This window comes from Myotis yumanensis, unplaced genomic scaffold, assembly GCF_028538775.1.
Source record: "Myotis yumanensis isolate MYYU_CA2020_CCGP unplaced genomic scaffold, mMyoYum1.0.hap1 SCAF_5, whole genome shotgun sequence".
NCBI classification, from domain to species: domain Eukaryota; kingdom Metazoa; phylum Chordata; class Mammalia; order Chiroptera; family Vespertilionidae; genus Myotis; species Myotis yumanensis.
This window is the reverse complement of record NW_027223756.1, coordinates 17,850,523-17,877,667: the sequence shown is the minus strand read 5'-3', so window position 1 is coordinate 17,877,667 and position 27,145 is coordinate 17,850,523. Positions and strand designations below refer to the sequence as shown.

Here is a 27,145-nt window from a genome sequence, read left to right as displayed (position 1 = left end):
CTGCCTGGGACAGGGGTCCCTTAGCTTCTAAGGCAGCATGAGAGCTGCCAGTCTTGAATTCGCCCTGTGTCTTAAGTAAGAAGTGGGAGCTACACCATGCCATAGAACAGACCAGTCCAACAGCCAGGGTTTCCTGCACCTGCTGTGGCCTGGCCCTGAGGGAAGAGACGGCCAGGAAGGAGAGGGGTGCTGATTTCTCACAGGAGGGTTGGCACTGCCCCTCACTGAACAGACTTACCTGCTGGGGTGTCAAGTTCACCACTGGCCTTAGGGAGTCCAGGTGAGCCAGTGAGCCTGAGGTTCAATGCTAGGGAGGAGCCCCCACCTGCATCGGGACTGGCCTAGGGGGGCTATTGGTGGCTTTTCCCCAACCCGTGAGGCCAGTCTCGAGCAGTAGTATTCTGAATGCCAGTCGGTCCTAGATGTATAGTCACAAAACTAAAAATAAGTTCTGGCTTTATTTACTCATTCATCTGGCAACTGTGTCCCATGCCTGGTTTTCCAGAGAATTCCACCAGCCAGCAGGTGGGCAGGGAGCAGGAGATAGTGGCCACGGCTTGTGCAGACTGGTTTGGACAGGAAGACGGTTAATGCAGCCTCACTCCCACACCTGTTGGGAATGCTTGCCAAAGGGGCTCGTAGCTCCGAGAAGCCATGTGATTGTGAGTTGTGCAATGGAGAGAAACTGCAGTGTTAAAAGGAAGGAGACCAGTTTATTTCCATGCTTCCTCCTCTCACACATTTTCTGCTGCAAATCTGAGACCTCAGCCTTTGCTTGAGCCTTGTTTACCAAGCTCAGGGCCCTTTAAAAGGTTTTATGCAGAAGAGGACAGGGCTGGCCCCCTCTGCCAGGGCCCACCAACTTGCCTGCCAAAAGCTGTAAAAGGTGCCCCACCGGAACTTCCGAATCTCAAGGTCTTAAAGGGAAAAAATGTTTCCACTCTCCCTCTTTCTCCATGTTCCTCATTTCCTACCCTTTTTAAGGATATTGGAGGTGGGCTATTGCCGAACGTTTATAAGTCCCAGGTTGTGGGTGCAGGCTAGTGGCTGTGAGGACTTAGCTAAGGATATAGGTCACCCGCCAGGTGCACCAGCTCCTGAGGCGGGTGAGTGGGTGGGGCTTTGCCAGGCCAGGGAAGACTCTACCTGGGAAGTGCCCAGTCGGCCCACTGGGTAGGTCCTCTGGATTCCTAGCGCTGATGGTCCTGCCTGGAGACTTGCCCTTATCAGATGTTTAAATATTTTATAAAGCTACTGTGGGTGGTTATCTTGACATATGAGAACTGAAAGTTCAGGAATAGACCCAATTATGTGGAAGCATTTGGTAAGTGATGATGGCGGCCTCTCGAATCAGAGTGGTCAGATTGTTCTTGGGAGCCACCGGGCCCCTGGCAAGACCACGGCTGCTGAGGGCAGGCAGGGTGGGGATTGCTCCCACCGCAGCAGCTCTGTGTTTTTGTTTCAGACAAGCTTCCTGGTAAGATTGCATTTGAAAAGGCATCACTGCTAAAACAACTGAGTAATCATTTGGGGGGGAAATGAGGATTTTGCCCTTTGTTCAGCCATGTTTTTCGTGCCTTCTCATTGGAGAAAGAGGGTTCTAGCCTCTGGCCCTACTTCAGAGAGTCTAATTAGGCGCTTCAGTCAAGTGTCCCCAAATTTCAACCCTTCCCTCTGGATTAAAGGGCCCCCAGTTTAGCAGGTCCACAGGGTTTGGCCTTTGGTTTCCAGGTTTGGCTGAAGGTACTGGCGTTTGGTCTGCACCCGTGGTGTCAGCTGTAATCGGAGGAGCTTCGATGTTATTTTTGTTTTCAGAGAGGGCTGACGTTTGTTTGCAATGGGTCAGAGGTAAAGGGGGCCTTTGTCACCGACTCTGTTTGGGAGGGGCAAGGGGACTTGACCCCTACCACTATTGCCAGGCTGTCTGGCTCTGGCCTGAGTAGGGTATGAGAGAAGTTTGGGGGACAGAAAAGGGGGAAAGTGCTCTCTTCTGCCCCCCCCCCCCCCCCCCCAGCCCTTAGCAGCAGAAGGGGCTCTCCGGAGCCACGCAGCCTCCAGTGTGGCTGCCACCTGTCATTAGCTACATCTTGCCTACGCAGTCATCCGGGCCCCTCTTTCCTTTCACAGCAGAGGACCGTAGGGACTGGTCATTGTGGGGAGCTGTTTCTTCCTCTTCCTTAAGCTAACTCCTGGTCCCCTGGAGGGACAAAAGGGGCAGTCAGGGGAGCCTTGGCCCTGCATTTCCTGAAAGCCAGCCTGCCCCCTCCCTCGCGGTGCTATCTTTAGTGCCGGGCTGAAGAAGTAAGTTCCCAGGTGCAGTCAGGAGGCCTCAGGCCACCTTAGCAGTCTGCTGCTGAGGGGACAGCCAGGATGGCACTCAGGCCCTCTCTTACTCCATCTTTGGGGGGTCGGGGATGCTCTCAGAGAGTGGGGTGAAGCCTAACAGGAGGATGTGTCTCTCGTAGGCCTTGGTCTGCTTGAACACGGTGTCTGTCCCGTGGAGATGGTCCAGCACCCCCAGCACCCCATAGCACTGGTTGAACCTGGAGGAGAGAAGAGGATGCTGGAGACCTGTGTGCTGACCTCATTTGTGCCAGCCTCTCCCACATTTCTAAGCCCTCCTACCCCCCCACCCCTCCCCTGCATGCTGACCACCTGCATCAGAAAACCCAGGGGAGATGGGGCACACTTGCCTGGGGCCACCCCAGACTGGAAATCTCTGAGCTTCCTTTGAAAAGCTCTTATTGTGATAGCTATGCACACAAGTCATGACCTGTGGCTGAATCAGAACCCCCTGGAACACCCTTTAAAATGCAGATTTCCACCCTAGCTGGTTTGGCTCAGTGGATAGAATGTCGGCCTGCAAATTGAAAGGTCAAGGTTCGATTATGGTCAAGGGCACATGCCTGCGTTGTGGGCTCGATCCCCAGTGGGGGACCCGCAGGAGGCAGCCGATCCATGATTCTCTCTCATCATTGTTTCTCTCTCTCCCTCTTCCTTCCTCTCTGAAATCAATAAAAATATATATTAAAAACAAACACACAAGCACAAATGTAAAAAAAAAAAGGGCATATTTCCAAGCCCTGCTCCTCCCTCCCCCTAGACACTTTGATTCGGCATATTCAGAGTGGAAACCAAGAGCCTGCACTTGTGAAGCACATCTCAGGTGATTCTGTGCAGGGGGCTCCCAGGCCACACTGGAGAAAGCCTGGAAGCTTTCAGTGCACAAGTCCCCTTGAACTGCATGCAGGGTTATGTATGGATGCATTTTTCAGTGCCCTAGCTTATATTGCATACTCAGAGGGGCCAGGACCTAGATAAAGGTTAAAATCCCAGTTGCAGGAAGATCAAGTATCAGAAAGAAGGAACGAGCAAGGTGGCCTGGGGTCCAGCATGGTCATTCTCCCCACCTCCAGCCCTCTGCCTCCACCAGCGACACATGTAAACGGAGACACCGGTGTCTGCTAGCAGAAGTAGAGGTGGAGGTTACTGACCCACAGTGGGCAAGGGAGCCTTACTTGAGATGGTGATAGTCATGGAATTCAGGTGAAGGCAGGAAGGGTAGGTGGTAGCCACAGTGGGAGATGGTGGTGACGATGAGAGTCAAGGAAAACCACACCATGATGGAGGACAAGTGGGAGCCCATTACGATGGGCCCCACCATCGCCGGCAGCATGTTGGAGACCTGCAAGGGAAGGACTGTTGGAAGGTGGGTCCCAGGGAGATGGAGGGGACCTAGTTGGGTGTCCCCTTTGCCCCAGGGTGGTACCAGGAAGACTTCCTTGACTCAGGTCTGGAGAATCTGAAAGTTTCAAGACCCTGGTTCGCTTGAATCACTCACCTTTGTATCTTGGGACAAGTTATTAATAGTTTGAGCTTCAATGTCTTCATTAGTAAAATGAGGATTAGAAGGGTTCTTGGGAAGATTAAAAGATAACTTACAATGGACATCTAGGATAGCCTGGCATATGCTAAGTCAACGGTAAGTGCTGGTTATTTAACGAATGGGGAGCGGGAGGGGCCGGTGCGGTCTGGTTCTCTGCAGGAGACAGAGGGAAGGTGCTGGCCTGTGCCCTTGGTTCTGGGGCGCGAGCTCTACTCACCACATGCTCGACGGGGTGGGCGTAGAGCGAGATCACGCCAATGGGAGCTGTCCACTCATGGTGTTTCTTATGGATTTTCTTGTAGAACATTGGGTGGTGAAGGAGCCTGGAAAATAGTTCATAGTTCATAATCTGCCACCCTCCCTTCCCCCTTTTACCACAGACCATGAGAAACAGAGGTGTAGGCCCCAGGCGTTACGTCTGTGGAGCAAGGCTGAAAACACACAGACCTGCCTCTGAGTTCGACCCCACCTCTTACGCTGCACACAAGAGTGGGAGTGGCTTACTTTGCCTCTGTCCACCTCAGCTGTATTAGCTGCAAAATGGGGATGATGCCCAGAAAGGGTTCACTAAGGAAGTGAATGCGAAAAGCCCCAGGAATGGAGAGGCTTTCTTTTCTGGACATTCTCGGTTGTCTCGGTTGTCAGCTGTGGACAGATGTCTCCCTGTTAACTGCTGGGTGGGAGGCTTTGCAGGCAAGTGGTGGAGAGTGAGGTGCCAGCTGTGCCCGGCGGCCACTCACCGGTGTGAGTAGTAGAACATGATCTCCTCGATCAGCGTGAAGATGGCCAGCTCCAGGAGGAACCAGTGGAAGGTGGGCAGCTCTCGGCGGCAGGGGTCCCTCCACAGCTTGAGGGTGGGGTAGAGGAGGACCACGATGGGCAAGGAGATCAGGAGCTGGTTGAGCAGAACCGTGCGGACGGACTGGCGCAGTTTCACGGGGTCCACCTGCCCGGGGAGGAAGGAGGGAGAAGGGACAGCATGAGATGTAGGTCTTTTCCTTCTAGAAAAGCTCCACTGTGACCTGCTCACAGGAAGCCCTCATGCAGAGGTGGATGCTCGGAGTGATGTCCGGCCATAGCTGGCAGCCCCTGACGGCTGCCCCGCCCTGGGTGGAACCAGCTGGCAGTGCCTCTCCCGCAGCCTCGGTCTCTGCCTGAACCTGCCTTCTTCCTGGTGCTGCACCTGTCAGCACAGTGGGGCTGCCTGAGCATCCTCTCCAAGGTCACTGATGGCAGCCAGCATTTCCCCAGAATCAGTAGCCCCAACCACTCCCTTCCTCAGAGCACTGGGGGTCCCAGGAATAGCCCCGTAACCACGGGCCACTTCCTGGGGTCTGATGAGCTGGTTTAGGATTGGTCAGAAGGGATTCCTCCCGGGTCCCCTCTGCAAGCTGTAGGGGCTGCTGCCCGAAGGTGAGCCTGGGTTCATGGTGGTCCTCAGACTTGAGGCCTTCCCCTTCCTCCAGCTTTTCCAGGTACTCCGTCATCAAGAGGTGATGATCTGTGGTTATTTTGGGAGATGCAGCCTGAGGACTTAGGGTGAAATGTTATGATGTCTGGACCTTTCAAATGCTTAAGCAAAAAATTATAGAAGCACAGATATATACACTCTTATATATTGAAGAAGCAAATGTAAAATGTTTAAAACTGGTGATATGTAAATGAGTGATTATTGTACTACTTCTGTATATATGTCTACATTTGTTCATAATTACAAAATGTTGGGGGGGAAAGAGTGGACAGAGAGGAAGTAGAAACTGCAGACAAAGACTTTTGCTGCAAAGGAGAGCAAGAATGAGTGGTAGTGAGTGTAGAGACGGGGTCAAGGGTTTTTGTTTGGTTTGTGGGTGGGTTTTTTTTTTTTTTAAATCCTCACCCAAGAATATATTTATTGATTTTAGAGAGGAAGAGAGAGAGAGAAACATCAATTGGTTGCCTCCCATATGCACCCCGACTGGGGATCGAACCAGCAACCTGGGGATGTGCCCTGATTAGGAATCGAACCCGAGACCTTTTGGTGTACAGGAGGATGCCCCAACCCACTGACCCACCCTGCCAGGGCTGGTTTAGTGTTAAGATGGAAAAAATTACAGCATGTCGATAATAATCATGAGAGGAATAATCTAGGAAAGTAAGGGAACAGAAGATACATTGAGCCCTGGCGGGTAGCTCAGTTGGGAAGAGCATCATCCCGATACTCCAAAGTTGTGGGCTCCGTCTCTGGTCAGGGCACATACAAGAAGCAACCAATGAATGTATAAATAAGCGGAACAACGAATCGATGTTCCTGTCTCTCCCCCTATAAATCAATAAATAAAACATTTTTTTTTTTAAGAGAAGGGAGAAGGGAACAATTTCCTGGGGTGAGCAAGCGGTCCTGTCTGTGGCTCACAGCTCCTGGGAGGATGGCTGTGACAGGAGCAAGGAGAGCTCCCGAGGAAGCAGGGGGAAGGCAGAGCGTGTGCTGGAGTCTGCGGAAGCTTCCCTCTGCTTAGTGAGGAGGAAGCAAGGCTGTCCTGCTCCAGGAGCTTAGAGGAGGAAAGAGGAGAGGTGGAAACTCGCTATCCAGGAGAGTAAGCAGATCAGGCCGGATCTCATGATTGCCTGCAGCATTCAGGCATCACTGGAGGATCTGCTTCTGGTATCTTAAGTGAGGGAGCAGGCCTTTCTGGAATCCGCCAAAGACTGCATGGCCTCCGGGGCTTCCTTCTTACTTGTGTGTCTACCTGAGGATGTGCACAGTGTGGGAGCGTGGGGCCTGGATTCAGGGAAGAGGAGCCCTGGCTCTGTTTCCTGGGAACAGTCTGACCTTGACCTAGTTGCTGCTCCTTTCTGAACCTCAGCTTCTGCTACATGCGACACCTTCCCGTGGGCTCTGCGATCACTGTAGCCCGAGGTGTTGTGGGTTAGGTGATATTCTTGAGCGCTGATGCGGTCTGTGGTTAGCAGCATGAGCTGTGGTGTCAGAAAGCTTGAGTGTGGATCGTGGTTCTGCTCATGTCATGTCTCAAAGCCTCCGCTTTCTCATCTGAACCGTGAAGGTTATGACAGTGCGTGGCCTGTCAACGTGCGGGTGAGGAAACCCCCAGGACCTGACAGAGGAGGGGCTCTCAGTGGCCAAGCGCTGGCTTTGACATAGAGGCTCGCCCTGGCCACCGTCCCTCCTGGGCCAGCGGTGAGGATTTTGAGAGCGCGGCTTTAGCCCCTGCTTTCTGGCTGTGACAGGGCGGAGCTGGGGCGACTCTTACCGGGTCATTCTTGCCAGCCTGAATCCGGTAGCGGGAGATGAAGTTGGGTTTCCCGGTGGTGTCAACCACCAGTAGGAGCCCGTTGAAGGTCCAGAATGACAGGACAGGCAGGTAGGTGGCACCTAAGGTTGAAAAGCAGAGGGGACAAGCAGGGCGACTTCAGGTTCTCATGGCACGTGCGTTAACTGACTACGCACGTGACGGTGACCCAGGCGGCATGGTGGACAGTCAGTCACCTTTAGTGACAGACTAGCTGAGGGGAACTTGGACAGGCCACTTAAGAAGTGTCTTTAGCCCTAGCCGGTTTGGCTCAGTGGATAGAGCGTCGGCCTGCAGACCGAAGGGCCCCAGGTTGATTCCGGTCAAGGGCACATGCCTGGGTTGTGGGCTCGGTCCAACGTGCAGGAGGCAGCCAGTCAATGATTCCCTCTCATCACTGATGTTTCTATCTCTCTCTTCCTCTCCCTTCCTCTCTGAAATCAATTAAAAAAAAGAGAGAGAGAGAGAAGTGTCTTTACTTATTTTCTTAGTTTTACTACAGGGATAACAACCATCTAGACCAGTGATGGCGAACCTTTTGAGCTCGGCATGTCAGCATTTTGAAAAACCCTAACTTAACTCTGGTGCTGTGTCACATAGAGAAATTTTTTGATATTTGCAACCATAGTAAAACAAAGATTTATATCTTTGATATTTATTTTATATATTTAAATGCCATTTAACAGAGAAAAATCAACCAAAAAAATGAGTTCGCGTGTCACCTCTGACAGGCGTGTCATTAGGTTCGCCATCACTGGTCTAGGTGGTTAAAGACATTTATATACTCTAAAACAGGGGTCCTCAAACTATGGCCCACGGGCCACATGCACATACAAATATTGTATTTGTTCCCGTTTTGTTTTTTTACTTCAAAATAAGATATGTGCAGTGTGCATAGGAATTTGTTCATAGTTTTTTTTTAAACTATAGTCTGGCACTCCAACCGTCTGAGGGACAGTGAACTGGCCCCCTGTTTAAAAAGTTTGAGGACCCCTGCTCTAAAATATAAATCAATTTAGGTTGACATTTGGGAGTGTGGGCCCAATGAACTCTTTGTTTCCAAGGAAGAAAGCAGCAACGGAAGGAGGGTATGGTCCGGTCCCCAGTGAGCACTGGACTGGGAGTCCATCGAGGACCTAATCCCTGTTACCCTACTGACTGAGCAGTGCGACCTCAGGCGTCTGCCCAGTCAGCGTTTCCTAACGTGGAAAACCCCTCTCTCAGGGGCACCGTGGTTACTCAGACTTCAGAGCCTGCTCTCCTGGAGACTCAGGGTCCAGACTAGTGTGTTCACGGCTCTGACAATTCCTGCAGCAAAGAAACCTGATTGATTTTGTCAAACCCAACCTTCCCCCGGGCTTTTTTTTTTTTTTTTTTTTTTTTTAACCCTAGAGCTTTGTTTTCTCTCAGAGCACCTAAGAATAAGCCCTGGTCGGTAGCTCAGTTGGTTAGAGCATCATCCTGATATGCCAAGGTTGCGGGTTTGATCCCCAGTCAGGGCACACACAGGAAACAATAATAAATAAGTGGAACAACATATGGATATTTCTCTCTCTTTTCCTCCCCCAATCCTCTCTCAGATCAATAAATTTTAAAAAATTAAAAAAACACAGTGAAATATTATTTTTTTTAAAAAGAATGCCTAAGACCAGGATGGCCATGCATCCCAGTTTGTCCAGGACAATTTTAATTGACATCTGTCATTCCAGCATAATTAATAAGACCTCATTCACTCTCACGTCCTCTTTGAAACCCCCCTATGTTATATGGCCACCCCACCTATCACCATCCAACAGCACTGATGTCGTGTAGGTTATATTAGAAAATGATGTCCAAGACTTAAACTTTAGATACAGCTTTTTGCTCCACATCCCACTTTTCCACGAAGTCATTCTAAGTATTGCTGATGTCCTACTGTGAACGAACAAGCACTCTGCCCACCCCAATTTTACCTAACCTTGTACTACGAACTTTACTTTTCCATGTTTTGCCTTGTCCTTTAAATTCAGTATCTAGAGGTGAGGACGTTGTACTTAATTCTGTGTCTCTGTATCCTTCCTCCATCAACCACAGTGCCTTGTAGCAGATGACACCTGAGAAATACTTAGCCGGCTCTGAGGGGCCATGTGATGGGCACAAACAACCTGGAGGGCAATTTGGCAGTAAAAGTAAAAGAGAGACACAGAGACACAGACAGAGGGAAAGAGAAAAGGACATTAAGGAGCACCACAGCATTTTTACAATCACGGAACATTTAAACAACCTAAATGCCCATTAGGAGGAAATGAACTACACTGGGCAGCTTAAAATATTAAGTAAGTCTTATTAATTGACATGGAAAGATGTCCACAATCTAATGAAAAACAAGTTTTAAAAAAGTTGATGTCTTGCCCAGCTGGCGTGGCTCAGTAGTTGAGTGTTGACCTATAATCCAGGAGGTCACAGTTCAATTCCCAATCAGAGTACATGCCAGGGTTGCGGGCTTGATCCCCAGTAGGGGCCACGCAGGAGGCAGCCAATCAATGAATCTCTCTCACCACTGATGTTTCTATCTCTACCTCTCCCTTCCTCTCTGAAATCAATAAAAAAAATATTAAAACAAAAAAATTTTTGATGTCTTATAAATTCAACTATATATCTAATGTATGAGATTAATACTACTAATTTAAGAGTGGTTATTTCTTGGATATGGGAGAATGGGTGATTTTTCACCTTCTTTATGACTATTCAAATTGTCTGATTTTTGTTTTAGCAATGAGCATGTATTTACTTTATTTTTAATGACCAAGTCTTTTATTTTAGAAAAAAAAAATGCTGGGTTGGTGGTTGCCTGGTGGGCCCTCCATCAGGGGGGCTGCCTGTTTGAAGTCCAAGGGCTCCTTGAGGAATACAGAATGAAAACCACAAGAGGTGATCTTGAACTTTCTTAGCTCTAGCATTTACAATTGCAAATATTTTCTGTCTGATGTTTGCTTATTGCCAAGGTGATAGCTGGGTTCTCGTCATTTTAACAGAAACACGTGAAATGTTTTCCCACCATTTTCCCTACGGACATTTGCAGCCCACACTGTTCTTTTCAATGGCTGCTTAGGATCCCTTTGAACCAGTCACAGTTAACATCCAGCCCATTTTCAGATGAAAACAAGGGACATTTTATTTATACTTTCGCTTTGTGACAACTGAGACTTTTTTATCTCCCCTTTCTAGGCTGTGAGGGAGGTTTTTGATGGGGTAGAGCAACACTGTATCTTAAATATCTCTCCATCTTCCATACAAGTTTGGCACAGAGGAACATGAATAAGTCTTATTTGATTGGACGAGGACATTCACTATTGTTGATAATGCTGTTGTAAATCGCTGACATGGCTTTTCCTTCCACAGTGTTTCCTCAGGCTTGTTTTGAGTCATTCACACTGTCAGTAAATATTTGAGTGAGGCTTGCTCTCCAGCCCCAAGCTAGATGGCACCAAGTACAAGGACACAGCCTCACATGACATGGAGAAGCTGTCTGACATCTAAACGCAGGAGTATTGCTCTGAATATGCCTTCATTTTCACACAAACTCTTTCTCCTATTTTCGGGGAGACGGAGGTCTCTTGTTAGATATCTGTGGACATCCATTCCAGATTCCCCGAAAGCTGAGCTCTCTTGGGGGTTACCACTGACTTAAACTTAAGTCCTTATTCCTCGTAATAATGAGCTGAGAAGTCCCAAAGTAGAGAACAAGACCATCGGAAAAGGAACGATAGTCGTGAAGCCAAGCGCTCGGGGCCGGTGGTCTGGGAAGCTCACCTGTCACGAAGAGGACCCACTCCTTCCCTTCGAAGGTGAGCAGCAGCCTCTCCCACTGGGCTTGCCAGAAGTGGCCAGAAGCACCCCAAAATCTCTGAAGATGCCTTGGGGGAAAAATTAGGTTCCTGGGTGAAGACTGGTGGGCGCTCTCACCCCAGACCCCCACCACCTGCCCTCAGGTCGGACACACTCACCACGTGAGGGAGTTCCAGAAGGCCACCAGCAAGAGAAGGCCGGAGCCCAGGATGAAGGCTGTCCTCCTCATGGAGCCCCAGATGTGCCCCTCCTGGGGAGGGCAAGACAGCGTCAGGGCCCGGCAAGCCTGCGCCCACACAGCCCGCTGCTGAAGCTGGCAGGAGTGAGCAGAATCTCCACCACGCCAGCACCACCGACCTTTTCCCACTTTCTAGGAGAGGCTCATCCTTATCAAGAGCCCTGCGCTGTATATGGGTGTGTTTATGAAAATTAGAGCTCAAGGTTGGGGGGAAGGCGGGGAGGGAACCAACCTGACGGCAGAGAAACTGGCAGGCGATCCTGTCACCCAGAGAAAGGCAGGCGAGCCTTCCAACAGCTGTGGGCTTTTGTCACCAGTCCTCCCGTGGAACAGAGATGCCCATTATGTAGGCATGGGAGTCACCTGGGAGCCCTTTAAAAATTCTAGGCCCCTCCCAACCCAGTTACACAAGATCCTCCCGGGCGGAGGCTGGGCCTCCAGGTTTTTAATCGCTCCCCAGCCAATACCCAGGCCAGGAGGGTCATCCCAGAAGGCCCTGCAGAACTCTTAGTGAGGACACCGGGACTTCACTGTGCCAGGGCCTAGCTTCCCATCCCGTCACCCCGCTTGCCCTGGAAGAAAAGAGTAAGTGAACATATGTTCTGACTCTTAACCCCTCGTCCTTCCAGCAAGACTAGCCAAGGTTGCCAGCTGGACAGGACAATGGGCAGTTCTAGGGGCAAAGAGCACACCACTGGCAGTCACTGGGTCCTCCAGAGGCCAACGCAGGGATCATGGCAAGCCTGGTGCGCACACAAGAGGGTCCCAGACTTGGAGAGGAGGAGCACTGGCGCCAGGTGAGTCAGTTTCTCCTGCACCGAGGACAGGATTACAGACATCCCTCACGTGCCATGCTGCTAAGCCCAGAGGCGTCTGCTCAGATCTTCCGTGGGGAGAACTGAGGAGCTGGGCCCTGAGCGCCTGGGCCATCGGCACTGTGTGAGCTGGGCCACCCACCAAGGGTCAGGGGGTGCTGTGGGGGAGGGAGGGTCGAATAGGACACTTTGTTTTCATTCAGACTTTTGGATCTAAAGGAGCAGATTGTTTTGATTGATCCATTCAGAGCAAGTTGAGTCTGCACTGAATCATTTCTTCTCCCCTTACCCATCCCACCTTTGATCAAAAGACCAAAAAACAAACAAACAAAACAGGTCATTGTCCAGGGCCAGTGAAGAGTTCAAGGGCCAGTGCTCATCAGGGTCTTGAGCTCTGGAAGTAAGCTTTCCTCGCGCTCCCTCGCCCTCTCCCTCCGCGAGGGCTGGGCCCACAGGACCAGAAGGACTTGTTCTTTAGCGCAGGTGTTCATTGCAAGGTCACCCGAGCTCGCAGGTGCTCATTGCGAGGTCACCCCGAGCTCGTCAGAAGGGTTGCCTGGGCTTTTGCAATGATTCCTTCTCTAGGACTCGGAGGACCCTTCTCATGAACGTCTCCAGACTCGCTAGGAATTGTTCATTTGAGTTTAATCAAATCAAGCTAAAGTCAAACTGAAAACCTCAATTTCACATTCAGGATTAGGTGTTTTTTCCCAGGGATTGTGGCGGTTTCTCTCTCCAGCAGCCCAAGTGGAGGGACGATAAACAGAAGCATGTGGTGCTGAAGTTCGCTGGGTCGAGAGCTGGTTCCCAGTTCGCGTTTCCAGTCCCCAGTGGGCCTCTCTCGTCCCCAGAGCGGTTCTAGAGAGGGTGGTTGCACAGGCCTGAGACACGGGACATTCTAAGGGCCAAGAGACAACGGGAGGGCAGCTATGGGGCTGGCTGTTCCCTCGGGCAGGCAAAGGGGCTTTGCTTATAAGGAAGCTTGCAGTCAAGTGCTTGCTCTTGGCTCAGCTACTGAAATGAGCTCATGGCCAATGTGTCAGTTCCCCCTAAACCTCGGGAGACATCAGATATGAGCAAGTGCGGGGATGGAGAGGGCCACTGGCTGCTTCCTCACCAGTGTGGTGGGTGGGTGCTGGCGTTTACCTGCTTCGGCTTCTCGTCATGGCGCCGACGTCCAGCTTCCCCCTTCATCTGCAATAAGAAAGCACAGGTGGGCCTGGATGTCACTTCACGTGCAGCCAAGGGAGCAGGGAATGGGAAAGTCAGGGGAATGGCTAGCGGTGATTTCTAATGCTGGCCACTCATTAAAAGCACCTGGGGAGTTTTAAAAAGTTGCTCTGGGCTTTGGCCGGGTAGCTCAGTTGGTTAGAACACCATCCCAATAAGCCAAGGTTGTGGGTTGGATAACCGGTCAGGGCACATACAAGAATTAAACAATTAATGCATAAATAAGCAGAACAACAAATTGATGTCTCTCTTTCTCCATCCTTCCTCTCTCTCTCAAATCAATAAGTTAAAAAAAAGTTTTACAAGGTCGCTCTGGGCACCGGTAGTATGAACCAGGGGGTTGCCAATGGGACTTGGCCTGGAACAGGCTTTCTCAGATATGGGCTGTGACAAATCCTTCTTTTAGAGTAGCTTCACTCTCTGCCTCAGTGTGACTCTCTCTCATCCAGAAGAAATCTCTGTCCTTATCTGCCAATGACCCTAGGAGCCAGGGCTGCGGCCAGGGCTCTGACTCACTTGGACAGCTTCCTCAACATCTGGGAAGTCAGGTTACCACACATGGGCGGGCTTTGTCACAATGAATAACAGTGAAGCATTCTGTAAGCTGTTCAACTGTGATTCAAACAGTAGGTGAACTTATACACAGAAATCGTTAAGACAGCCTTGACATCTTATACTTTTCTCAGGGTCACATCTCAGTTGTAGCCAGCACTTCCTAGTTCTTGTGACCTTGGTCAGTTATCCTATCTGAGCCTTGGTTTCCTTAGCTATAAAATGGGAATAACACCAGTGTCTTTCAGCCATGTGATCTCTGCTTCGAGAGATGTGAGAGAGAAGCATCCATATGCACCCTGACCGGGGATTGAACCCACCACCTTTAGGTGTACCGGGAGACACTCCCAACGCCTGAGCCACCTGGTCAGGGCCTCACAACACTTGTCATTGTCCCTATTGAATAGTGTCATAACCTGGTTGAAGAGGCACATGAGAGATCACCTGGTCCCACCATGTGACCAGGATGAAGGAACCTCGTCAAAGGAGGCTAGGGGACCTCTCAGAGTTTACAGATGACAAAGCCAAGATCGGGGTCCTGCTTCCCATATCTCTAAGGACATTTCATTCTTCCGTGTTTGATGATGGTACCTGGTTTTATTATCCTAGAGCAGCGGTTCTCAACTTGTGCGTCACGACCCCTTTGGGGGTCGAACGACCCTTTCACAGGGGTCGCCTAAATACATCCTGCATATCAGATATTCATACTACCATTCATAACAGTAGCAAAATTACAGTTATGAATTAGCAACGAAAATAATTTTATGGTTGGGGGTCACCACAACATGAGGAACTGTATTAAAGGGTTGCGACATTAGGAAGGTTGAGAACCACTGTCCTAGATGCATGTTCACCAGCTAGGACCTCAGGAAACCACTTCCCTTGATCCACATTTCTTATGTTACTTAGGCGGCAGGAAGGAAGAGAGAATGGTGACTTAGAAAGTTAGGACAGCAGAGGAGGTGCCAGGCAGGCTCTCACCATCTCCACGGTGAACACAGGCTGGCAGGAGGGATGCAGGCAGCTCAGAGAGAAGCCTGTCAGGGAGAAGTGCTGGGACAGTGATGCCCAGCCAGGGAGATAGCATCTGATTTAAGAAAAGGCACCTGAATGTTTGGCCAGTGTTGGCCCAACTCCCACCTGAGCCCCCCACCCCAACCCAGCCCCACCTGGGCCTGCTTTTGCTCCCTCCTCCAGCTCCTTCTGTGGCCTGGAAGATAGCAGGGGGACCTGTTGTGGCTTGTAGCTGTGGAGTTCTGCCTCCCTGTGAGTTTTCATGAAAACCAACGAAAGAGCCCTGGCCGGTTTGGCTCAGTGGATGGAGCGTCCGCCTGCGGACTGGAGGGTCCCGGGTTCGGTTCCGGTCGAGGGCATGTATCTTGGTTGCGGGCACATCCCCAGTGGGGGATGTGCAGGAGGCAGCTGATCGATGTTTCTCTCTCATCGATGTTTCTGGCTCTCTGTCCCTCTCCCTTCCTCTCTGTGGAAAATCAATAAAATATATTTAAAAAAAAAAAAAAAAAAAAAAAAAAAAGAAAACCAACGAAAGAGCCCTGGCCAGTGTGGCTCTGTTGGCCGGGCGTTGATTGTCCTGGGCACCGAGAACTCTCCAGTTCAGTTCTTGGTCAGGGCACATACCCTGGTTGTGGGCTCGATCCCCGGTATGGGGTGTGCAGGAGGCAGCTGATCAATGATTCTCTCTCATCATTGAGGTTTCTCTCTCTCTCCCTCTGGTTCTGAGGTTGACACTCAACCACTGAGCCCTAATGGCTGGGTAAGAGAAGTCTCCTTTGAATAACGACTTTTCTCCACCTCCACTGTCCAGAGCATTTCTGGTTGGCCCGATCCAGAGTCTGGCCCACATCGTCACGGTGGACAAGGCCCCGTTCAGACAAGCCACACTTCGCGCAGCGACAGGATTCTGGGATGAGTGAGGCAGATCACTTTCAATCCTGCCGTCTGCCTGCTGCCTGGAGCCCCCGAAGCACAGACCAGTAGGCATGAGGAAGACAGTGCTAGGCACCTGTGGGGATCAGCCTCTCAAATGTCTTCATAATAAGTTTGTAAATATTAAAGGAAACACCAAGTTGGGAAAGACCTGGAGAATGAACGTGTGCAAACCATCTGCAGGTAGAACATTCACACCACGTGGTTTCCCCCTCAGGGCTTGCTGGGAGTGGGAACGGCTCTGTTGATCCTGTTGAGGTGAGCATCCTGTTTGGGCAGGAAGCTGAGGAGATTGTCTGTCTGTCTGTCTGTCTTAAGCTTCCAGGACTCTCTTGGCTATGCCACGCCATGGGAACTTCATTTACAAGTCAGACTCATTTCTAGCCTTTTCCCAGCGTCTTATCACCACTATCTTCAATAAGAGCTTTCGAAACAACTAAGACATGACCTTTGATCTTGTAGAAGCTCCTCTAATCCTTCTGAGATTATTTATGGAGAAATTACTCTGCAAGGAGCCCTGGAGCCCCTATCTAGATGCATCAACCCATTATTCCAAAGTCCATAAGAAAGCACTAGGCTCGAGGTCTGGGCCGCAGCTGAGAAAATGCTGAGTAGGGCAGGAGAAGAGACCTGGCACACCTCAGAAATCTTTTAAAAGGGCCGTATACAGGCTTTCTCTGTGCTCTGGGAGACACGGTTTCAAATCTCAACACTGAACCTTTCCCTCCCAGATTGGGTTTTAGACCCTACTTTTTTTTTCTTTTTAAAGCAAGAGAGATGTAGAATCTGCCATATGAATATAAAAACTGCAATTGAAGATCTTCCTTATTCCATTATTTAGTTCCCCCAAAGAAACTAGTGCATGTAAGTTTTTCTCTTTGGAAGAAGTGGTATGCTTTCTTGTGGAATGAAAAAAGAAATAGGCAGTCCTCCACCAACACCCTTTTTTTTTTTTATGAGGGAAAGACAGAAACATTGATTTGTTGTTCTGCTTATTTATGCATTCGTTGGTTGCTTTTTTAAAAAAAAAATATATATTTTGTTGATTTTTTACAGAGAGGAAGGGAGAGGGATAGAGAGTTAGAAACATCAATGAGAGAGAAACATTGATCAGCTGCCTCCTGCACACTCCCTACTGGGTATGTGCCCGCAACCAAGGTACATGCCCTTGACCGGAATCGAACCTGGGACCCTTGAGTCCGCAGGCTGATGCTTTATCCACTGAGCCAAACCGGTTAGGGAATGTTGGTTGCTTCTTGTATGTGCCCTGGCATTGGATCAAACCCCCAACCTTGGCATATTGGGACGACACTAATCAACTGAACCACCTGGCCAAAACCCACCATCACCCGTTTTGCTTTGGCTGCCAGAGAGCTCAGAGTTAAATTTAATGCTCAATTATACTTCTTCGGATTTTTTTTTCTATTTATATAATCTAACTAGAGGCCCGATGCACAAAATGCGTGCAAGAGTAGGCCTTCCTTTCCCCAGCTGCCGGCACCAGCTTCCCTCTGGCACCCAGGACCCAGACTTCCCTCGTAGCCCTGGCTTTGTCCAGAAGGTTGTCAGGAAGGACGTCCAGTCTAATTAGCACATTATGCTTTTATTATTATAGATTATTATAGGTTATATAAAAATGTATGTGCAAGGTGTTTATTGTGAAATTGTTTTTAATGGCTAGAGATTGGAAACAACTTAAATTCCATCAAGAGAGCCGAAACCGGTTTGGCTCAGTGGATAGAGCATTGGCCTGTGGACTGAAAGGTCCCGGGTTCGATTCCGGTCAAGGGCATGTACCTGGGTTGCGGGCACATCCCCAGTGGGAGATGTGCAGGAGGCGACTGATCGATGTTTCTCTCCCATCGATGTTTCTAACTCTCTATCTCTCTCCCTTCCTCTCTGTAAAAAATCAATAAAATATATTTAAAAAAAAATTCCATCAAGAGAGTGTGGACGAAAGGGGCCACATGCTGACCTGACAAGCTCAGGGGAGGCCTGCATGGCAGCCTTGCAAACTTGGAGACCTAAAGTAACCACAAAGGATGGTCTGAAATTAAACTTCAACTAAAAGCAGTTACGTCCTAGGCCAGTATCTTCACTGACAAGGTCAACCTTTACCTTAACTGAGCCTATCTGTCTTTTTGCATCTATAATAACATACCCTTGAAATGTCTGGGTAACTTGTGACTTCCCTTTATCTGGAGCCCCTGGGGCACAACCAAATGTGCTGGGCCCCAGGACAGATACCACAAATTCCTTCATCGTCATGTTAATTGTTCTTGCACCCACCTAAGTATGTGTCCATCATTTTTTTTTAATATATTTTATTGATTTTTTACAGAGAGGAAGGGAGAGGGATAGAGAGTTAGAAACATCGATCAGCTGTCTCCTGCATACCCCCCCACCTGGGATGTGCCTGTAACCAAGGTAGATGCCCTTGACTGGAATCAAACCCGGGACCCTTGAGTCCGCAGGCCAATGCTCTATCCACTGAGCCAAACCAGTCAGGGCTGTGTCCATCATTTTACTTTTTATCCAATCCCAGGGATTTCCCTGCTTTGCTTATCTCTCCTCCTTAATCTATCACCAATGAATTTCATGTAACCCACCTATGTTCCTCCTTTGATTGCAATGTATAAATGCAGATGTAACCCCACCATTCTCCCATTCTCCGGAGCATTATCTCAATTCGTTGAGGTTCTGCTTCCCGGCATATGTCGACAGTTTGGCTCAAATAAACTCACAAAAATTCTTTACAGGTTTCAATGGTTTTTTTACGTTAACAAGAGGATTGGTTAAATAAATTAGAGTACATCCAGTAATGATACATTCTGAAGCCATGGAAGAAATAAGGCAGTTTTGTGTGTGCTCTTCAGAAATATTAAGTGAAAAAAGCAATGTGTGGAACATATGCAACCGTGCATGAGTGTATTTGTATGCTGTTTATGTCCGTATAAAATAATACACGTAATATTAGACTAGCACTGGAAGAACAATGGTGGCTTCTGGTGAGGCGAACTGGGCAGCTGAGGGACAGGGCAGAAGCAAGCCTATCTTTTTACCATTTTGAATTCTGTGCCATGAGTATATTTTACCTGCTCAGGAAATTAAGGAAACATTTAAACATTTTTAAACGAATGTAGTGCCCATTCATAGGAAACATTTTACTGAAGAGTTGTATAGTAATTTGCGCTCCCTTTACTCTAAATCAAGATTACTTTCGATTCCTGGAGGGCGTTGAGAAGTCTTTCTCACCCTTGAAATTGTATGCCAGTTTTCCTGTGTTCATTTTTCAGGGTGGAAGGATCCACGGCTTTCATTAGATTGTGGAAGGTAACTATGATGATTAAGAGCCAATGCAATAGTTTTCTTCTTCTTCCTTCTATTCCTTACCATCCCCCTCCTTTTCCCTCTTCCCCTTCTCCCGCCTTCTTTTTGTTAACAATTTTAAGTTGTCTGAAAAGCTGAAAGCGAAGATTAGCAGCAAAGCAAGTGGTTCTTTTCTCTATGGAACCCAACGCCTTCCCACCCGCCTCAAAGCAATATGAAAGGTAGTTATTGAGTGCCTGATGGTTTCCAATCAGTTTTTATTTATTTGCAGTTCTGGTATATATATATATAGCTTTTATTGTAAGCTATCACAACTTCTTTTGAAATGGACTTTTGAAACGGAAGCTGAGGACTAAGTATAAATAAACAGGATCACATATTAAAATTAAGAACAAAACCTAAGAGAGACTAGAATGGTGCAAGTACACTAAGACCTTCACCCTGGGAGGAGGGGGCAGCAGCTCTGGTTGATGTCACAAGGCAGGGTGTGGATGCTCGTCAAGTCCATGTTATGAAAACTGAGTGTTGCTGAGATGGAGTGATTAGGGGCTAAGATATCAATTTGACCTTGGAACCCTCTGCTCCGCCCAAACCTTCTGGCCAGAGGGAAAGTGACTGCTTATCTTCTGATGGTGGAAGGCCCACTTGGCTGCAGGAGTCACAGCGATTATCTCTTGACATCTGATACCATCAGAAGCCAGCCACAGAGTATTTCCTAACCTGACATTTGTTCTCTGGCGAAGCCAATAGCCCACAGGCTATTTCCCAAGAACCTTAGCTAGGTCGGGACTCTTCTGAGCTACGCAATCCTATCATTCTGCTGAATATTTTATGCCGAGGCAGCTTGTTTTCCGTACCTCCCTACCTGTCTGCAGACATGCTTTCAGTTTTAAGTGAACAGAGTCAGTCAGAAAGATTCTAGGGGAGACCTCACAGTGGGCAGAGAAGTTCCTTAATATTGTTGGCCAATGGTAGTGCTCGAGTTAGAAACTTTGGAAAACGAAATCAACAACAATTATTAAATATTTAATATCTTAAGGTACTATAATCACATTTTTATTGTTTCCTCTCTGACTTTTTCTCTACTTTTTAAATTCTTTCAGATTCCCTCATCTAAGAACTAGAAGTTGTCTTAAGCTCATTTATTCTAATGCCCCCATTTTCCATCTGAAGAAAAGGAGGCCTAGAGATATTCAGCATTCAACTTCAAATCACACAGTTATTTAGATTCAGTGCTCATTATACCAACGGAGTCTGCAAAAAGTATACAAAATGCTGATGTGAGTGAATGTGGGGTAGGCATCAGGATTTTAAAGGGACACAAAGGAATGAGATCAGTCCCTCTTAGCCATGAACAGTGTATTAGATATTGTGTGTAGACGTGCTTTGTGCCCTATTTAATAAAGTAACACTATATAACTTTGATTTTCCAAATGATAAAGTATATTGGAGGAGATTATGAAATAGGATTTATAATGAGAATTCATTCAGGGAAGAGAAAGAAATGAAATGCACTAAAAATAAGTATTCTGATAACAATGAATTGATTCCCCTTAAAGGGAATTGGATATGTATTGTGAGATTATCCAAATTAGGTACTTTTTAGTGTGGTTCTTTCAAAAGCAGATGATTCTAATTGTACAAGCTTTTTACTGCAGAATCCCCCAATCTAGATAAAGGACACAGAGAGGCTGCAACTGACGTCCATGACCTCAGGGATCTGAACACAGGGCAGGGATGGGGTGAGGGTGGGAGGAGTAGAGAGAGTTTAGTTTTGTCTATCTGTATCCTGATTCATCCAGATCCTAGGTTCCTGATATTCTGCATGGTTAATAACTGTTCCCATTTCATAGGTATTGAGATTTGTTATATCTATGTGAAAGGGCAAGGTTTTTTGTGTACATCTTGTGAAATTATTACAATTATTTACCTTAGAGGAAACAGAGAGAGAGAAAAAAGACCTTGCGGATCACCTTTCTATAGCTAAGGAGACAGGCCCACACAGCAGAACTGACTTGTTTGGAACTTCACAGTTTCTGGCAAAATGCAGGCCTCCGCACACTTTGCGTAGTGCTACATGTGATTTTGGAATAGCACAAATTTGTGTTTCGTAAGAAGGAAATGACACCAGGGGGGGGAGGAGGAGGGGGCTGCTGACCTGGAGACTGGGACTCCTGGCATTATTTCAGGCTGCTTGCATTTTTTAAAAATTTATTTTATTGATTTTTCACAGAGAGGAAGGGAGAGGGATAGAGAGTTAGAAACATCGATGAGAGAGAAACATCAATCAGCTGCCTCCTGCACACCACCTACTGGGGATGTGCCCGCAACCAAGGTACATGCCCTTGACTGGAATCGAACCTGGGACCCTTCAGTCCACAGGGCGATGCTCTATCCACTGAGCCAAACCGGTCAGGGCGGCTGTTTGCATTCTTAGCACAAGCCCAACAATGGGCTTCCAGGGCTGAGATTGACCTGAAATGCGATTACACCGCTTAAAGTCTCTGGTGAAGAGGGTTTTCAGGAGCTGCTATAACCATGGTCTGGGCCTAAGCGAGGCTTTTAAGGAAAAAGATATTCATTCAAGATGATGAAATGCATGAAGGGAAAGGCCAAACTCTGAGACAAAACAACTCCCTCTGGACAGTTTTAGCCATTACTGCCCACCGACTGCACGCCGGGGAGGCTGAACGCCTGCCCGTCGTGTTTACTGTATCCACAGCACCAAGCACAGGTGCAGCCTGCAGCACGTACCCGGGAAGTAGGTGTTGAATAAATAAAAGAAGGAGAAATGAATGAAAAGTATTGCTTCTTTGCACTCAGAAGGTGTCCAACATTTGCTATTGGAGATCTCAGGACCTTTCCCTGTACTAATGATTTTCCTTCCTAAGGCCAGAAGTTGCTGCTCAGAGCATTTCTGTTTTACCAAACTGAATTGCACCTTCCTATCCCAACCAGAGACATTCGGTTGGAATTGCACACGAAACTGAGGCAGCCCGCAGGCCGGCCGGCATCTTGTCTCTCTTGTCTTGCTTGCCAAGTCCCAAAGGCCTGGAAGAGAACCCCCAAATCCCGGGCCTGCTGTTCACTCCCGCCTACACAGTAACCATAGTCCTCTCAGTCAGAAACCGTGTTAAGCCTAGATAACAGAACTGACTTGTTCTGACTCCGCATGGTTTCTGGCAAAAGCCAGGCTTCCTAAACACTTTGCCTGGCTGCACGTGTTCTTGGGAGAGCACAGACAGGTAGTGCCTGCCCTAGTCCTTCCAGGCCACTAGCAATTCTAAAACCGAGCCATGGTTGATGAATTTCAGTATGTGGCATCAAAACAGCTTTGATATGGTTGGGCCTTTAGATTTTAAGACTGTTGTCATCGGCCCTGTCCCTCTGGGTGACTCTGGCAGGTTAGAGAGGAGCAATTCGACCGCAGTTGCTTCCTGCCAGTCTCTTCCAGTTAGATTTTCCTCTTTTGAGTTCTGACTTGGGAGTTTCTCCTAAACATGGTCTAGAAGCCAAACCCAAATCCGTAGGACAGAATTACTGGTCAGTTGCTGCCAAAACAAGACTACAGAGGAGGTAGATGGTACAAATAGAGGCAGAGGACGCAGACATTAGCACTAAGCAAATGTCCCAGCAGCCACATGCAGAAGAATGAAACTAGACGACTGCCTTTCAGCCATCCTCAAAAATTACCTCAAAATGGATGAAAGCCTTGAATGTCATACCTGAAACCATAAAACACTTGGAAGAACACAGATGCTAAGTTTCTGGACATCACTTAGTGATGTTTTTGTGGATTTAATTCCAATGGCAAGGGAAACAAAAGCAAAAATAAACAAATGGGACTACATCAAACTAAAAAGCGTTTGTACAGCAAAGAAAACCAACAACAAAGTGAAAAGGCAGCCTACAGAATGGGAAAAGATATTTGCAAATCATATACCTGATAAGCAGTTAATATAAAAATATATAAGAATTCAAACATCTCAACAACAACCAAAAAACCCAGTAAAAAAAAAAAATGGGCAAGGAGACCTGGCTGGTTTGGCTCAGTGGATAGAGCATTGGCTTGCAGACTGAAGGGTCCTGGGTTTGATTCCAGTCAAGGGCACATGCCTGGATTGTGGGCTTGATCCCCAGTAGGGGGCATGCAGGAGGCAGCCAATCAATGATTCTCTCTCATCATTGATGTTTCTATCTCTCTCCCTTTTCCTTCTTCTCTGAAATCAATAAAAAAGTATTTTAAAAAAGGGCAAGGGATCTGAATAGGCATTTTTGCAAAGAAGACATACAGATAGCCAACAGGCACATGAAAAGATGTTCAACATCATTAATTATTAGGGAAATGAAAATCAAAACCACAATGAGAATCACCTCACAGCTCTTGGAATGGCTATCACCAAAAAGACAAGAAATAACAAATGTTGGTGATGATGCAGAGAACAGAGAATGTTTGTGCACTGCTGCTGGCGGGATTGTAAATTAGTGCAGCCGCTATGGAAAACAGTATGAAGATGCCTCAAATTACCATATGACCCAGCTATTTCTCTTCTGTGTATTTACCTGGAGAATATGAAATACTAATTTGAAATGATATTTGCACACCTATGTTCATTGCAGCATTATTTACAATAGTCAAGATATGGAAATAGCCCTGGCTGGGTAGTTCAGTTGGTTGTCTCCAAACACCAAGGTTGTGAGTTTGATCCCCGGTCAGGGCACATACAAGAATCAACCAATGAATGCATAAATAAGTGGAACAACTCATCAATGTTTCTCTCGATCTCTCTCTTTCCTCTCTCTAAAATCAATAAATTAAAAATTTTTCTAAAAGATAGGGAAATAACTTAAGTGCCCATTGACAACTAAAGATAAAGTGTGGCCTATATACTATATATTAATCAGCCATAAAAGAAGTGAAATCCTGCCATTTATGACAACATGGATGGACCTTAAAAGAATTACACTAAGTAAAAGAAGTCAGATAGAAAAAGACAAACACCATATGATTTCACTCATATATGGGCTATAAAAACAAAACCAAATGAGCAAACAACAACAAAACAAACGAAAAGCAAACTTACAGAGGCAGACAACAGATGGTGGTTACCCGAGGGGAAGGGGGTGGAGGAAGGGCAAAACGGAAAGGGGGTCAACTGCATGGTGATGGGTGGAAGCTGGACTTTTGAGGTGAGCATGATGCAGTATATACAGATGTTGAAGTATAATGTTGCACACCTGAAACATAATGTTATAAACCAATCTTGCCTCAATCAAACATTTTAAAAATTATTTAATTATAAAGAAGGAAGGAAGGAGGGAAGAAAACATTCTGGGACATTGTTCAGACACAGATCTTGAGTGGAGAGGACAGGAGGTGCCAGATGTGAGAATGTATTTTGCCTTTTTTTTTCTTTAAATTCTCACTTGAGGCTATGTTTTTATTGATTTTTAGAGAGGAATACAGAGAGAGAAAAACATTGATATGAGAGAGAGATCATTGATCTCAATTGGTTGCCTCCCCTATATACTCCAAATGGGATGGAACCTGAAACCTAGGTATATGCCCTAACCAGGAATCGAATCTGCAACCTTTTTGGTGTATGGGACGACGCTCCAACCAACTGAGCCACACTGGTCAGGGCTTGCCTTTTCCTCCCCCCACTTTTTTTTTTAAATATATTTTTTTATTGATTTCAGAGAGGAAGGGAAAGGGAGAGAGATAGAAACATCAATGATGAGTCATTGATTGGTTGCCTCCTGCGCGCCCCCTACTGGGGGTCCTGCAACCCAGGCAAGTGTCCTTGACTGGAATCAAACCTGGGACCCTTCAATCTGCAGGCCGGCGCTCTATCCACTGCGCATACCGGCTCGGGTGGGCTCTCCTTTTCTTTAAATGAACTTGGACTGGTCTTGACTTTGGCAAAGAGCTTCCCTCCCCAGCAGTTCCCACTCACCTCTGCAGTGGGCTGCCTCCCAGCTCCTCCAATGTCCCGGCCACAGCTCAGGGCTGCTTTCTCTTCCCCTTCAGCCCCTGCCCAGGCGGCTGCAGTCGCCTAACCCTGTTTTGTTACTGGAGTGAGTCAGGAGGCTGGCTTTGGAGATCACGTTACACAGCAGCCCACTGGCTTGAGCCAGGCACGTGACAAGAGAAAAAAGTCTGGTCTGTGTGGACTGGAGACAAAAAGTGCTCTCCTTGCCAAAGAACACCTCCTTAAATCCCAGAGGAGATGGGCAGTTCAGGCAGGAGCTTGAAAGAGGGCACTTGGCCAAACTTTGGGCTTTTGTTTTCTTTTTGAAAACTTTCTTCATCTTCCTCAACTTAAGGAAATGTTGCTGTCCCATAGGAGGCAGTTTCAGTAAGGGATGTGGAAAGCAGAAGGCAGGCAGTCCAAGTAGATAAAAAGGTTACATGGAGCAGAGAAGCTCATTCTCTCTCTCTTTTGTTATTGCTGGGGAGGGCAGGCAAGGGAGAAGAGGTGCATGTGCTTATACTAATGAGTCTGGAAGGAGTGCCTGGAGAGGTGAGGTTCACATGTTGATTGAAACAGGTGAAATTAGGATCCAGGATCCATGACATGAACGGGTGAGCACCTTTGAAAAGGAACCGAGCTTTTATTTTTTTAAATTTCTAAAAATTATTTTTGAATAGGCAATATGTGCATCTGATACGAAATACAAAAGGGGCAGAAGAGTGGACAGGAAAAAGTCTTTTTTCACTCCCTTTCCCCAACCCAGTGTTTTTTCCTATCTGTCCATGGCTTGTTTATGTAAATACAAACATGTCTGCCTCTCTTCTTTAGAAATCTTATACACAGGTGTTAGTTCTGCTCCTTGCTTTTTCGTTTTAACACTCAAACGTGGAAATTGTTTCATATAGTACCTTGAAGTGATAGCACATTCTTTTTAATGGCTGCATGCTGCCCCATTGTGTAGGTGTGTCATGCTCTATTTGGCTAATAAAGGACCATGAATGCTTGCTCACAAATTAATTACATTTTGTACAACTTGTTCATGTTTTTCCTCATCTCTCCTTTCAGAGGTACCCATATTGTTTTTCAGTATTCCAAGTATTTATGTAATGTATATATTCCCTGGCTCAACAAGTCTATCTTGTGTACTGATCAAATTTTGCTACCTGACTTCCAAGGCCCACCTTAATCTAGTTGCTCTCATGTAACATTATTCCTCACTTCTTTCTACTTTATAATGCTCCCAGCATCACCGTCAAGCACAAACATTTATTGTTCACTAGCCATGTGCAGACATTTTTTTTTAAAACTTGGAGAGAGGAAGAGAGTGGGGGTGGGGGGTGGGGAGAAACTTTGATTCATTATTCCACTTATTTATGTATTCATTGGTTGATTCTTTTTTAAAAAAATATATTTTATTGATTTTTTTACAGAGAGGAAGGGGGAGGGATAGAGAGTTAGAAACATCGATCAGCTGCCTCCTGCACACTCCCTACTGGGGTTGTGCCCACAACCAAGGTACATGCCCTTGACCGGAATCGAACCTGGGACCCTTGAGTCCGCAGGCTGATGCTCTATCCACTGAGCCAAACCGGTCAGGGCAATTTGGTTGATTCTTGTATGTGCCCTGGCCAGGGATCAAACCCATAACCTTGGCATATGAGAGAACGCTCTAACCAACTGAGCAACGAAGTGCTCTTGAGGGGTCCTGAGACCCTGCAAAAGGCAGGTCTGAGTTCCACCTGAGAGCAGACACCACCAGCTTTGTGAGCTCGACCTCTCTCAGTCTGTTGCCTCATTTGTACAATGAATGAGATGGGTTAGTGCAGTGGTTCTCAACCTTCCTAATGCTGCGACCCTTTAATACAGTTCCTCATGTGTGGTGACCCCCAATTTCATTGTTACAAATTGAACATAATTAAAGCATAGTGATTAATCACAAAAACACTATGTAATTATGTATGTGTTTTCCTATGGTCTTAGGCAACCCCTGTGAAAGGGTCGTTCGACCGCCAAAGGGGTCTCGACCCACAGGTTGAGAACCGATGGGTTAGTGGCTC

At 47.4% G+C, this 27,145-nt stretch overlaps 1 protein-coding gene across 1 annotated transcript; it reads right to left on the bottom strand.

Moving 5' to 3' along the window:
- Positions 1-1,999: 1,999 nt before the first annotated feature.
- Positions 2,000-25,225, bottom strand: FAXDC2 (fatty acid hydroxylase domain containing 2). The gene is made up of 9 exons (XM_070414542.1): positions 25,071-25,225; positions 13,201-13,248; positions 11,160-11,251; positions 10,966-11,069; positions 7,135-7,256; positions 4,627-4,832; positions 4,104-4,209; positions 3,519-3,685; positions 2,000-2,543 (listed from the first exon to the last, which is right to left on the bottom strand). The coding sequence occupies exons 2-9, from the start codon at positions 13,246-13,248 to the stop codon at positions 2,390-2,392; spliced, it is 999 nt and encodes a 332-aa protein (XP_070270643.1). The 5' UTR covers positions 25,071-25,225; the 3' UTR covers positions 2,000-2,389.
- Positions 25,226-27,145: the final 1,920 nt, after the last annotated feature.